Genomic DNA, 14,701 nt, shown 5'->3' on the forward strand with positions numbered 1-14,701 from the left:
GTAAACCCCCAACCCTCTGCTGCCTACACAGTTCTGCCTTTGAGCCTGAAATGAAAGAGTGGCAGATATTTAGCCACATCACGTAACACATTCCTGGAAGGCATTTGGATGCTGTGGTGAAAAGGGGTGTAGACAAACCAACATAAGACAACAAAGCTTAAATTATGTAACTTGTGGCGGGCACTACAGAGATCCAAACTGAGACCTCCTTGGGTGTCCATTTCCCTTCCAGCACAGCTTAAACTCAGCAACTGCAGTGCATTATCTCCTTCTGCTCTCAGTGTTGAGAGCAGAAGGAGATAATGGTATCTGTGGGCTTAAAGCATGAAATGACAATTACAAGGGCTATGTTCCAAGGGAGAGGCCAGGGTATCCTCCAAACACTGCATGATGATGGATTTGGAAGAATCTATCATTCTCTGTATCTTAGATCAGGTGTCTTGTTCTTCCTATTCTACCTGAGAAACTATTTATTGTTATTGCCATTCAAATAATCATGACATACTGGGTTTCTAATATAGCACCAGGATGAATGAATGTTTTCACACTTCCCACTGCTCTAAGACCATCAGCTGGCGTTTGTCATCACACTTTCATGGCACAGTTTCTGTTCCAGGTACTCCATGGACTTGTCTCTATGTTATTTAAACTAGAGACAGATGTCCTCTCCTGAAACAGCTTAAGATGTTACTATGTCTTAACCCCTCCCCTCACTTCTGCTAACAAAGCAACTTGTTTGAGTGCTCCCTAACCCACTTCAGGCACAATCAACACAGTTAGTGTATGGCTCCAATTGAAATAGTTTGAACTCAGCTGATTCTGCTTGAAGTGGGTTAGGGAGCACTCAAACAGCTGGGAGAGCTACCCGGGTAGTAATCAATGCCCAAGGGACTCTATAAACAGCTTGAAAAGAGAACAGCAGGGCACAAATGTTTGAAACCTCTGCAGCTGTTTGCAAATTGAATGTCTACAGAGAGCCTGTAAGCTGCACGTGAGCTATTGCAATACCCCTTTCCAGATGAGGTGCTCTCTCTCCTCAGCTGTAACAGCAAGCAGCTTCTTAAAAAAAAATAAAATGAAAGTTGAGAACTATAAGAAAGTTTATGGTGATGTGCCCATATAGCATACGAGCAAATATTCTCTGAGCCCAGTGCAGCATATTGTGCAACAGCATGGGAGAGGGGAAATTTTGGCCAGGAAAGTCAAAGCATATTCTTTCTTTTATCTGTTGGATGCTAAAGCAGTGCCTTCCATGTGCTGTTTGATTTCACTGGCCAGACGAGGGGGGGCAGACAATTTCCATCACGCTCCAATCCCCAGCTCTGGAGGTACTGATTAGAGTCTGAACATTCGCTGAACAACCCACCGATAAGGGAGCCCATCCAACAAGCAAATTGGGCTCCCTTCCATCATGCTCTGTATCTTCCAAAATCTCCAAGGGGAACAGAGCGAACAAATATGTTGAGCGAGTGTGCTCAGTTTGTGGCAAACAGCAGAACAACCCCCCCAGGACATATGCACAGTCTATAGCCATCACACCAACATTGGGTATGAGGACCAGAGCGTGCATCTCATTAATTTTCTTCCACATGCCTTCAGTCAGCATGAGCTGCTGGTAAAGTAACGTGGAGGTGGGAGTGGGGGATAGGAAACTGCCCCCTCATGGGAAACATGCTTGCTCTGTGGTTCATGCTCAGGCCAAGGCATCTGGAGGAGTTATTTCTGGCATCACCACGCACTCACAGTGTGACCAGGGCTGAGTCACACATCATTATCCCAAATGCAAATTTGATGTCAACAACTTTGCAGGTGATGTTTGTTGCAGCCTATTTTTTTGTTTTTTTTTGTTTGAAGTGCCCAAGTGCACCACTACATGGTATTCTGGGCTGACCTGGAGGATCTGTGGGCTGAAGGGGAGCCACCTGCACCCCAAGAAAGAGTGTTTTGTGTTTTTACAAGTGAATGGTTCCACATTGGTGTTTTTTCCGGGGGCAAACCCCACCTTCACTGAGACGTGAACCGAGGCAGGTCTTGCTCTGAGGGGCAGCAGCATGTGCAGCACTTGCTGGAGCGTGGTGAGCCTTTTATTCCCCCTGCAACATGCGCTGTAGCCTTTGCCATCATGTATGGCTTGGAAGAACCACAGACTATCCTGAGTTGGAAGGGATTCACAAGAATCATCAAGTCAAACTCCTGGATTTGTACAGGACATCCCCAAGGGACACACCACATGCCTGAGAGCGTTTCCCAAACATTTCTTAAGCTGTCAGGCTGGTGCTGTGAGTACTCTCCTGGGGACCATGTTCAGCATCCAACCACTCACTGAGTGAAGAACCTTTGCCTAATATCCAACCTAAATTTTTTAATATCTAACTTAAGAAGATTTTAAGCTCATGAAATCCAGCAGGTGCCCTGGTTGACATGGGTGAAGGAGTGTTCTCACAAGCAGGAGAGCAAGTGTGGGAGCTGTAGACGATGTCAGTGTGGAATAATGAATGGAATATAATGAATGGAAAGTGTTGGCTTTAGCTGGGGTTATTTTCCTCGCAGTATTTAGTGGTTGGTTGGGATCTGTGGTGAGCACAGGGTTCACAATACAGAGATGTCCATTTCGGGGAATGGGAGTTCAATTCGGAACGAGCAACCCATGCAGGTGGCGGAGTCACCACCCCTGGAGGTGTTTTAGAAAAGACTGGACGTGCTCTGTTAGTGCAGGGTGGTAGGCTGGACTCGAGGACGTTCGAGCTCCTTCCCAACTACACTGACTAAGCAGTGCCGAATCCATCACCCATCCCGAGCACGGCTTTCCGCCACAGAAAGAGCCCCGCACCGGCTTCTCCCTCACGCCGCGCCCGCGGCAGGGCCCTGACCCGACATGGCGGCCCGGGCGCGGGCGGCGGCGCAGGCGCGGGGGGCGGCGCTGGCGGCGGCCGCTGCGGGCCCGCCCGCATGGAGCCCGCGCCGGGGGAGCCGGCGGCCGCCCGGATGGTGGCGTAGGGCCCGCACTGCCGGCCCCGCAGCATGGCGAGCTGCCTGCCGCCCTGCGTGATCGACGGCGGCACCGGGTGAGTGCGGGCAGGGGAGACCGGCTGCCGGTGCCCGTGCTGGGGACGGGGGGGTGTCTCCGCGCTGCGCCGCTCCGCTCCTCTGCCTCCTGCTGCCGGCGAGCGCTCCTCGCACGGGGCCGCGCTGCTGCCGTGTGTCCGGTGGCCTCTCGGCTTGCTGAGGGTTTTTCTCCCCTCCGGCCTTCAGCGGGCTCGTGCCCATCGCTCTCGTCCTCCCTCTGCCCTTCCATCCCGCCGGAGCGCGGAGCGGGGAGCCCTGCCGTGTCCCTGCCGTGCGTGTTTCTGTGTGCCCTCTTCGCCTCTCTCTCGGGACCCGCTTTCGTTTGTGTCCTCTGGCTGTGAAGCATGATGCAAGTGCTAAAATTGGGGACGGCTGGTTTCAGAAGGGGAAAGGAGCCAGGAGCCCGCTCTGAGCGGTCCAGAGGCGATGCCTGGGAAGGCGATGCCTGGGGAGGCTCACGGAGGTGCCCGAGCCGGGGGCAATCCTGGCCGTGCCGTGCCGTGCTGTGCCTGGACACGGAGCCCAGCCAGCCCAACTCCCTGCCCCGGGCCGCTCTCAGAGCGGGCTCCTGCCTCCTGTCCCCGTTTGAAACCAGCCATCCTCAATTTTAGCATTTTCTGAGGCTGAGGTGGGAGCGCGCTGCCTTGCTCCAGTGATGCGCTCGGTCATTGGGTCATCCCTTCACCTTTCTCTGATCAGTGTGAGATTTATTCCGTACTTAACCAGACCACAAGTTTTGTAACTCAAGTCTTGGAGGGCAGGAGTGACTCTGAATTGCAAAGGCTGTGCTTGGGAGGCGTTTCAGGAGCGGCTCTGTCCTACCTCTCTGAGCTAGAGAAGACCTGAATGGATATTGAGCATCCAGTCCTGCTGTGCCTTAGCGGGGGAGGTGTCAGAGGGAGCTGTAATTCAGCTGTAATTCTGAATCTTGGTGTGCTTTTGCTAATTAATACCTTTCCTTTGGCCCAACAGTTACAGACAGCTCTGAGGAGAGGAAATGAAGCCCCGGACTATGAGTAACTATTCATGCAGTAGCTTTACTTGTCAGACTCAGTCTCTCTGATTGCATTAATTCAGCTTTTCCTCTGCAGGGAATTTGCAACACTATTTTAATTTCTTTAATACTTGGAAAGTTATCTTTAAAATTTCCTGAACGGAACAATCTTTACAAAACCAAACCCCAGACTAATCCAACCAAATCAAGAAACCCCAGTCCCGAGGTAACCACAGGAAGCACTTTCCAGTGCTGTGGTGCCACATTGCCTTCTGTAAAAGTGTGTCACATTTTGAAATATGTCTGTGTTAAACTGTCATGAAAGTTTTAGAAATCTTTGCCTGTTTCTGCTTATACTTTAGCTTACCAGAAACCAGCTCTGCTCCCTCAGTGGGGAGTACTGGAGTTCACAGCTGGAGACTTTGGAAGTAGAATAGAGACCAGATTCTACCTTGTGTCTAATTCTGCTTGCTCTTTAGATACTTCTTGGTAGTTCCCCAGGTTTCTTCTATATATTTGCTGAAGATATTGTAAATATCTGTTCTCCACAGATCTGTTGATATTACAGGATTACTACTTGATAGTTTAGAGAGAAATAGGAGGTCTGGGTGGGTCCTTTAAAAAGGATGCAGTAGAAACTGTAAAACTGAGAAAATACATTAAATGCCAAAGCTGCCTTTTGCAGGAGACCCCCTTGGCTTTCAGTTTGTGGACTAATTCCAGTGTTGCACTAGCAGTAGTTACTGCTGGCCAACAGTTACACAAAATAAATAAGGATAGGATATTGCTTACTGTGCCCTTTCAAAGAAATAATAATTGAAGTAGAATTTCTAAAATCTGTTTAGTGCTTGCATGGGTTAAGCTGATGGGTTTTGTGGGGGAGGGACATGTATATTGTTTGGTTTCAGGAAGAGTTTGGATAGTCCCCAAGTGATGCACGTTTCTTTTTCAATGCCTTCAAGTGATCTTGATCCACAGGAGACAGCATGATATCTCTGCTGGTGGGACTTGTGCTTGGCTATGTTGTAGGGCACTCAAAAATGGAAGACTTTTCAGCTAAGAGACTACTGAATGTGAAATAAGTTGTCTTGCAGAATTCAGGATGAAACGAGTCTGAACAAAAGCAGCCAGAAGAAATAGCTTGACTCATTGATACACAGTCTCTGGAATTTTCCTCTGTGTGGGCTGAAAACCTTCTTATTGTTAGAATGAGTCTACTTTGGGTTACAAGCTTCAAACAATTCATTCAAATTATTCATGAAAGGGCTTTCAGATGAAAAATTTGGAAGAGCATAGCAGAAAGGGAAAGGTATATGCACTGTGGGACATTGTGTATATAAAATGCACTTTTCTACTTAAATCTCTGCTACTGAATGAGGTATTCTGTCCAACCACTAATCCACCTTTTTTTTTTTTTCATGTAAGGAGTTTTAAGAAAATTGTTAAAAGAATGGTTTTGTTGTTGTTTTGTGCACAGGGAGGCTGGCTTAATTTACTGTAGTTTCCAGCCACGTGCCTCAGTCCTGCAAATGCCAGAATTCCTCAAAAAAAGTAAGAACAGGTGTATAAAAATAGTTACAGACCTTCAGTGAGAAACATATTTTTATAGCAGGACAGGATAATGTTCCTTCAGTCTATTGGATGTAGATGACTTGAATTTCCTTTGCCATAAACTGCTCAGTCTTTATTCACAAATCTTGCAGAAATAGTTAATAATTTGCTATACTCTTTTCCATTAGTATTTGTAAATGACTTGACATGGTGCAGTTTTGATGCACTACATCTTGATTTTCTCTGCGTGAGATTCTCCTCGTGATCAGTTTACACATTGCTGTCACTCTTTTTGTGGAGAAGGGCATGCTATTTTTAGTTCCTTAGGACTACCAGGCCTTTCTGTGTTGCTGTTTTAAATAGCTTTAGACTTTATAACCAGTTTTATTAATTGGCATTTAGCTGTGGGACATCAGAACAGTAGTAGGTGGGTGAGCAAAACAAAGGTATCTTAAAATACCCCTATTCAGTGTATTTGTAGATGTTGAGGAGTGCTTCTGGTTGGGTGTATTTTATTGAAGCCATTCCTTTTTAGTAAAGAGAAAGTACTTTGGCAAAGTCTTACCCATGAGTTTAGAGGTAAATACTTGATTTCTGGGAGAAGTGAGCTGTGCTGGGTCTTAAAACTTGAAGCTCAAGGTGTTTTTTCATGATGTTGCCATTAAAGATTGCTAGAGCCTCAGAATATGCTATGTTTCCCCTCTCTTACTATATTTCTGAACAGGCATTATTGTAATTGCTGTTCTGGGACTAAGGAGTTTGAGTTAATTAACTGTTGTTTATAATCACAGGCTTCAGTCCTGCAAAGTGTTAGACTTTCTCAAGAAACTCAATGGCTCTACTGTACTCTTTATTCTTACAGTGGCTGCTTTTGAAAAGCTCTTGGGTAAATTGTGCAGACAAAATAGATTTTTTTCCCCTATTTGATATTTTCTCCTTCATGTCTTCTTCATTCCCATCCCTTGTTTTCAAAAGTGCTTTTCCAACTCTTCATGAAGAACTCGTGTTGCAAGTTCCTCAGACATGCTTGTAATGATGATAATGGAGTCTGCTGTGGCAGCCTGGCATCACAGGTGTTCTGGCAGCAGCAGCCTGGTTATTCAGCCTCTTAGCTGTCAGGGAAAGTGTTCTATTTACAGAGGCTATTTGTTTGTTTACAGGACTTTCTCAAAGCATCCTGCTATTTTTAGTCACTTCATATTTATCTTTTCAGAGTTTTTTTTTTTTTTGTGTGTGAATGTAACACATCATTTTAAAGATGTGGACGAAAAAAGCAATAGAGAGTGATCAAATGCTAAAATGGTTGCATTTGGGCTTTGCTCTTTTGCATACTTATACAGAGAAAAAATTGGATGTCTTGTGTTTTCAGATGGATAAAGCAACTGCTCGAGTTTGAGATTTGTTCTCATGCTTTGGGAAGAATTTTCCTAAACATATCTCTTCTCTCTAAAGTGGTTGAGAGTGCAGCATCTGCTTCCAAGTGCAGTCCATTTGTGTATTTTTGGAGTCAACTCTTGATGTAAGTTCTTCCATCTTTCCATCTTGGTGGGACCTCAGAAGGGAACAGGGTTAGGATGACCAATCCTCATGCAAAGGTTTGTGAAACTGGTTTGTGTACAAGCTCTTCACCTGGTCAAAGCAGTATGAAAGAGACCACACTATTTTTAGAAATTGCTTGTTTCAACAGCATGTAATTTCCAGAGATTTAAAACCAAATGTGTAGTCCTCCAAATCTCCTTGCATGAAAAAGCCTTAGTCTATTGGATCAGTTTTCTGCTAATTTTTAGTGCAATATCCTATATTTTGGCCTGTTTCCAGTAGGTTCCTCTCTCACTGGCAACAAATTGCTGCTTTTAATGAAATTAAGTTGGAATACTGATTATCTACACATTCCACTACAGCTGTCTCTGTAATTTTACAGATCACAAGATGTTGCATTACCATTAGTCTGCTAGGCTGTAACCCAGGAGAAAGAAAACTGTGTTTTAGATGCTTAAATATTCATTGGAGAAGGGACTGGAGACCAGGTACCCTCTGCAGCTGTTCAAGTCCAGAGCCTTTCTGTTCAGTAAATATTTAAATATCATGTGGGAAAGGGAGTATTTTCTGTAGGAGGTGCTGGAAATGGGTCACCCAAACATTTTAATGTACCCTTGAGAGGTGGAATGAGTTTGGGTCCTGCTGGGCACAGCAGAGATCTGGGACCAAGTCTGCCATGTCCTGAGGCTTCTGGAGAGCAAAGAGCTGCACAAATGCATAATCTATTTTCCTTCTCTTCCTGAGTGGTCTTGGGAGAAATTTGAGTTTCCCTTCCATTTGGTTTTGTCAAAAATGCCTGAAATGTGGCTGCTTGTTCCAGTCTGTCTCTTGTTTGATCCTAAGTGGATTTTCTTTTTTAACAGATTTTGTTTTTCTGCTTATTTGCTTCACCACTGAACTGAGAATTTAGTTATGCTCTTTGTTTTAGTATTAGTCTTTCATGGATTAATGACATGCAATAGAAATCTCCCATATGTTACCTTCTGTGAGATTAATTCTTTGAAGATAATTTTTTTCATGATACTGAGAAATTAACTTATTTGGTAGTTTTTTAGTAGGAGAATTAACCCAGGTTAAAAATGAATCTGTAAAATACTGAGCTGTAGGGGTTTGGTAACTTTACAAGTTACCCTGGTAGGGGGATCTGATCCATTCTGGAGAGGTGAAGCTCCTGCAGACTGGTAGCCCAAATTGACTTTTAGAGTGTTTTCTTTTTTTAATACTGTGAGTGGGTGTGAGTTTAGCATCTGTGTTGAGGGGGAAAAGATGGCAAACTGAACTCACCTCTTGGCCAGACTTTACTTTAAGAAATGAGTTCTGGTTAGACTGCAGGAACCTTTTAGTTTATTCATGCACACAGATATATAAAAAATGTATGAAAAGTAGATATATGTATGTGTATTGTCCTTGGGTTTTGTCCCTGAGGCTTGAAAGGGTTTTTTTCATTATGTTTCTGCCTAATTGTCATTTCTAAGTCTTGAAACTAGGTCTTTTAAACAAATAAAAATGTTTTCCTTGGTTTTCATTATGTTCATTTAGTCATGATTCATTTCAGAGAGAGAAATAAGAGGAAGTGGCCTGTACTGGTCTTAAATCCCAGTGGAACTCCTGTTGTTGCTTGTTATGTTTTAACAATATTCCCTAGGTAGGCCTCATTCTAAAATGTGAGGAATCTATGCAATAATAATCACAAAAAGAACTTTTGCTAGTGATGTCCTCCTTTACAGTCAGTCTAATTTAACATCCTGATTATGTTTTTCTGAGAGCCACAGCAAGTGTGCATAAACAATTTGGATTAGACTGAAAGCATATGTCTATAATGATGATTAAAAACCCAACAAACCCTTGCCTGCAAAACACAGTCCTTGTCTTTTTAGCCTTGGGGGAATGGCTTTTTAACTATTGTTTGAAGTTTATTGAAGCTATAGCTTTGAAGAGAAGTTGAAATATAAATATTTAAGTCCAAGGTCATTGATAATTCAATTTAGATTAATTCCTTTATCTAAGAAAACTGTGATCCTTAATGAGTATTTTTAAATCAAATACTCTGTAAAGAGGAACCTACTTTTCAAGCTGCTAATGAAGCTGCAAACCTCTTCTTTGGCCATGGCATAATATCATTTGCAAATATTGAGAGTAGGATGGAGACAAAGACTTGAAATTCACTTTAGGACCTAGACTGGGATTGGTCTCATTTAAGAATATCATGGCTTTATGGTTTTTGTGTAAAAATGATGTGAACAGTGCTGATTTCCCTCAAATCCTGCTGCTGCTGTACTTCTGTTTCAAGCTAATGGCAGTACTCAAGAATGACATCAGTCTCTGCAAGCATTCAATCAATTTAGTTGGGTTGGTTTTTCTTTTAACAGTTTCTGATGTGGGTTTTGTTGTCATTGTGGGTTTTTTCTTTTTTTTTTTTTTTCCCTAGGAAATAGAGCTGTTTTTAACAGTCTGGGATGTTAATTATTTCTAAAGTCCTGGAGTAGCTTGCAGCCACTAACACCTGTAGAAATTTTTAGGTTTTATGTAAAAATCTCTTTACATTTTTTGTTCCCCCTTCTTTCCTCTCAAGCCTTTAATTGTTAAAATAGATCTTATATGTATATTGAAAGAAATGATCAATGCTTTGTACCATCTGCTGCCTATTTCTAAAGCATTTCATCAGTGCAGGCTTGCTTTGGTGTGGTATTTGTCTTTTATCACACACAGATAATATACCTGTGACAAAGTGAGTGGTTTGTTCAAGGCCTGAAAGGGAATTGTATCAGGATTGTAACAAGAGTTCTTTCCTGTGGTTTATACTTGTGATACTGTATTATTTCTCATTTTCCTGTGTTTGAGAATATTAAACAAATATGTAAAGTGTAAGGCTCTCTTTGGTCATGGTAACTGAAGGGTAAAATCTGTGTGGCCCTAATTTTTCCCAAAGGGTGCAATGTGACCTGCCTGTCCTTTGTCATAGCTGGTCAACAGGATGGAAAAAGGAAGAGTTGAGTTTTCAGACTTGATAGTTCTGAATAACACTAGCAAAATCCATAAGCTGAAGTTGTCTGAAAAATAACACTTAAAATATTTACTGCTTTGAGTTTTCTTTTCAGCAGAATGATACTTGAAAGCATAACCCAGAAAATATGGACAGGGCATGTGATGCATGTTTCACCTTCACTTTAAGAAGTGGAGTGAATTGAAAGTATTTTTTTCCTCATGTTTTTGCATCTAAGTGCATCTAATAACCTGGTAATATTGTTTTCCCCCTAGGTATACCAAGCTTGGCTATGCAGGAAATACAGAACCTCAGTTCATTATCCCATCATGTGAGTTGATTTTTTTTTTGTCTCCAAATTGTAACATCCACTGCTGTCACTGAGTGCTTTGAGGATTAAATTACATGCTTCCAACTCCCAACTCAGCCCTCATAGCCCTGTGTCCATCTGGGAAGTGATATTCACCCTGTTAGCATCCTTGGCTGGAGTGTAGCTAAACAGAGCTCTGCAGTTCACTGGGACTGTTGCTCATTAAACCAGCTCTTGGTTGCTATGACAAAGATGAAGAGAACTCCAGTCCAATTTCCTTTTTATCTCCATTATTTTTTGGCCAGGACTCTTGAGTAGACAGAATGCAATTTACCTCCTGTCTACCTGACACCATGGTTACAGCCTGGATAATCTGGGGGAAGGCTCCCAATCAAATTAAGTACTAAAGTGCAGGTGGTGTCTGCCTTATTTACATTGTCTGGGACTGTAGACAGTTTAATATTCAAAAAAGTTGTTCCTATTAGAAAATGTTCCTTTTGGGTGTGTGTTTGCCAATTAAAATGTTCTTGCACATTTAACATGCTTTGGTTGAACAGATTTACTCTTTATTTTTTTTATGTATGTTAAACTTGTTTAAAATGTTACACTTTTCTGGTGTTCTTGATTTTAATTGACATCTTAATAGTTTTTCTGAAATGCTGTATATATATGTATAATATATATATAAATAGTAGTATTAACTATATATTTACATCTATAATGGCATCTGTTACCTCCATTTATCTTAAACACTGCTTTTTACTTTTTGTAAACTTTGCCAGTTAACTACTTATTAATGCATCTAGACAACCTTGTAGCTACTCATGAGAAAAAATATAAAGATAAGGAAGTTATAAAGGTAATGGGTGGCCAAAGAAGTGAAAGGGACCCAGTTCTTCACCAGGTGTAGCTGCAGTACTGCTTACAGTCTCACTATTTTAAGTATTGTAAAATGTGAAACCTAAACCACTGGTAAAGATTTAAATGTCTTATGTTAAAGAAATGGGATAGCAGGGATTTCCTGTGATTTTGGTATAAATCCTGTTTTATACAACTATAAACCTGTTAGGGGATAGATGTTTTTCCAAAAGAATTGTTTGCCTATGAGTCATGTTTTGGTGCTAGTAGTATTTGGTGTGTTTGTGGATGATGCCTGCCTACTCTGCATTTTCTGCTATATGTTTTTTAGACCCTGATTATGACCTATTAAAAGAAAACTATATAAACAAGGTTACATTTTAGCAGTACTTCATTCCATTTTTATTTTTAGCTTGCCCCAGATTTGATTTTTGCTGTCTCATCTTCTTGCCTACAGCAGCCATCATCTAATAATTTTAGTGATAGTTGAAGGCTGCTAATGGGAAGCTTATGTCTCCAGAGATTTCTCTGTAGCCCTGCAAATTGATTTCTCCCCTCCCTCTTTCCTCTTTCTCACCAACCTGGATAATGACTCCAATACTTATTTTTGAATACACAGTTTATTTTCTTCTTCTCCTGTGCTCTCTGTCTTTATTCTAGAGTTGGAACTCAGAAAATCATGTTGCTTACTGGAATGCTGCACTTGTACAGGTTCAGTGACTGCTGTAGTCTGTAACAAAATGCATTTTCAGTATTTTCTGTGATTTATTAGGTGCAATAATGAGAGATGGGTGACCAGAATACTGCAGCATGCAATGAGAATGAACTTGGCTCTGTTGGCTTGCCAGTAGATCACTTACATGATTTCTGCTTTTTATATCCCAATTTTTATTTCTGGAAAAGAATCCTTAAGTAAATAAACATTCATCACTTGGTATTTAACTGTTTTAATTTTGTTTTGATTTGTTTTTTGGGTTTATTTTAAGGTATTGCAATCCGAGAGTCAGCCAAAGTGGGGGACCAGGCTCAGAGGAGGGTAATGAAAGGTGTTGATGATCTGGACTTTTTCATAGGAGATGAAGCCATAGATAAACCTACCTATGCTACAAAGGTGAGCATTCAGGAGACTTTGACAGCTTTTTCCAAGTCTCAGATTTTTATGATAAAATGTTCCAAGACTTCTGGATTGCCATTCAAAACACATTTGCATTTTTTGTAAAGTATTTTTATTGCTTTTAAAAAAGCTGCATGATTTGGTTCATGGCTTTACCCTTTTTTAGATATCTGTTTTCCTAGTTCTGTCTTGTGTGGTTGGTGTTTGTGTAAATATTCATTGATACAGTGCAGCTGTTCAGTTTTCAAAATTCTGAGTTATTAAAATAGTCATATACACTGAATATTTAAATTCTTGCTAAAAGTGTACCCTTTTAACATGGCACACAAACTGGGAAATGTGTTGGATACTTTTGCTTCAGGGAAAGTCACAATTGTTTTGTGAAGGGCTGTCTTCAGTGCAGCTTTTCTGTGAATCATATTTTCCATACCCTAGTAAAGGACTTCTTGTACTTACAAAACATTACTGGCTTATGAACTATGTGGAAAAAAATCATATTTTATACATCCTTCTGTGTTACTTAAATGTCATCTGTGTTCTTAATGTTGAACAAAATGTAAACATCGTCCCTGCCAGAAATTTTAGGTGAAAAATATATAGCCTATATGGTCTTTATTTCTTTTTATAATATGGAAAAGCATATTGAAGCCAAGTATGCTTCTCAACTTTTTAAGTGATAAAATTTATACAAAAAGAGGTTAAAACACAGTTCTGCTGCAGACTAACAGGAATAGAGTCTGGATTCTGGTTGCTGGTCCTGCAAGGTAGAATTGGGCTTGGAAGTACTTGGGAGCAGGAGGTAAATTTGAATTGTGCCTCTGAATTAAAATCAGGATGGGTTTGTGAGATTCCTGTGAGATGAGGTGTCAGACTGTTCCTGCTGCTGGGTTTCTTTGTCCTTGCATGATCCAGTGCTGACAGGTTCTGCTCTTGCAGTGGCCTATCCGACATGGGATTGTGGAGGACTGGGACCTCATGGAGAGGTTCATGGAACAAGTCATCTTCAAGTACCTTCGAGCTGAGCCTGAGGATCACTACTTTTTAATGGTGAGTTAATGAGGCCTGGTAAGGAAATAGTTTTGTAATAGGAAAACTAAACACCATTCCAAGCACAATTAGCTCTGCTGGAGGATTTTTCTCAGTATGTCTTAATTCTCTAGCAGTGATAGGGTTTGGGTTAGGAGGAGAAAACTAATCTTTAAAGCTGCATTATAACTATACTCTGTTAATTTTGGGATGCAGGCTACTGCAGGTCAGCTATTGCTTTTGAAAAGCTTCAAACACTGTTTAAATTCTGTTTGAAATTTTTTATTTTGAGTGCACTGAGGATTTAAAAAGTTTGATTACCAAAAGTTTGATTACCAAAAGTTTGATTAGCTTGATACCGAACTAATCAAGGCAGGATCGTATCAAGGTGTTTTTTCAAAACTCTTTGTTTTTGCAGACAGAACCTCCACTGAACACACCAGAAAACAGAGAATATCTTGCAGAAATCATGTTTGAATCATTTAACATCCCAGGACTCTACATTGCTGTGCAGGTGAACAAAGTGAATGCGTTCTTCTAAAGTAGAAAACAGCTGCAGCGTTTTGGTCTTTTGTAGGCATGTGTGTAAAATGTCTGAAACTGTACTTTTTGGGAGTGTAAATTAGAGCACTCTGCCTGCTTCTAAATACAAACTCTCTGTGCTGTAGGCAGTGTTGGCCTTAGCTGCCTCCTGGACGTCGCGGCAGGTTGGGGAGCGGACTCTGACTGGGATTGTCATCGACAGCGGTGACGGAGTGACCCACGTCATCCCCGTGGTAAGGAGCAGCATGCACTGAATTCAGCACTGCTTTGGGCAGGGTTTGTTTACTGTACATTTAAATAAGGAGCACCAAAGGAAATTTATTTTTAAATTTTGGTGTTGGCTGTGACTTCTTTCCTTGCAAAAGTATGTATTCCATTTTGTGTTAGTTTAGCTTGAACACCACAGGAAAGTCACAGTAAGGAACCATCAATCCAGCTTTTAAAAGGGTATTTCTGTGTAAAATTTTACCTTCTGTTACTGTGATGCCTCAGTTCTCTTAAATATCAGTGGTCATCATGGATTTATGTCCCCTGCATGCCAAGAGTGTCTGACAAGAAATGTCCTAGCTTTATAATACCCTGCATTTCGACTGTTTAATGTATCTGGTAATGTGTGCTTTTTATATGATTTATTGTACTTTATTGTTTCCACTCTGCTTATGTGGAAACAACTACAAATTTATATAAGTATCTGTTCTTACACATGATCAATCTCAT

At 41.4% G+C, this 14,701-nt stretch overlaps 1 protein-coding gene across 1 annotated transcript in view; it reads left to right on the forward strand.

The window, feature by feature from the left end:
- The first annotated feature begins 2,924 nt into the window (after positions 1 to 2,924).
- ACTR3B (actin related protein 3B) overlaps positions 2,925 to 14,701 on the forward strand; it is a 28,484-nt gene continuing 16,707 nt past the window's right edge. The window contains exons 1-6 of the mRNA XM_064703883.1: positions 2,925 to 3,065; positions 10,409 to 10,464; positions 12,288 to 12,412; positions 13,352 to 13,462; positions 13,860 to 13,955; positions 14,110 to 14,217. Coding sequence (XP_064559953.1) covers positions 3,022 to 3,065; positions 10,409 to 10,464; positions 12,288 to 12,412; positions 13,352 to 13,462; positions 13,860 to 13,955; positions 14,110 to 14,217 — 540 coding nt within the window. The 5' untranslated portion in view covers positions 2,925 to 3,021. The remainder of the gene's footprint in view (positions 3,066 to 10,408; positions 10,465 to 12,287; positions 12,413 to 13,351; positions 13,463 to 13,859; positions 13,956 to 14,109; positions 14,218 to 14,701) is intronic.

Source organism: Zonotrichia leucophrys, chromosome 2, assembly GCF_028769735.1.
Source record: "Zonotrichia leucophrys gambelii isolate GWCS_2022_RI chromosome 2, RI_Zleu_2.0, whole genome shotgun sequence".
In the NCBI taxonomy this organism is placed as follows: domain Eukaryota; kingdom Metazoa; phylum Chordata; class Aves; order Passeriformes; family Passerellidae; genus Zonotrichia; species Zonotrichia leucophrys.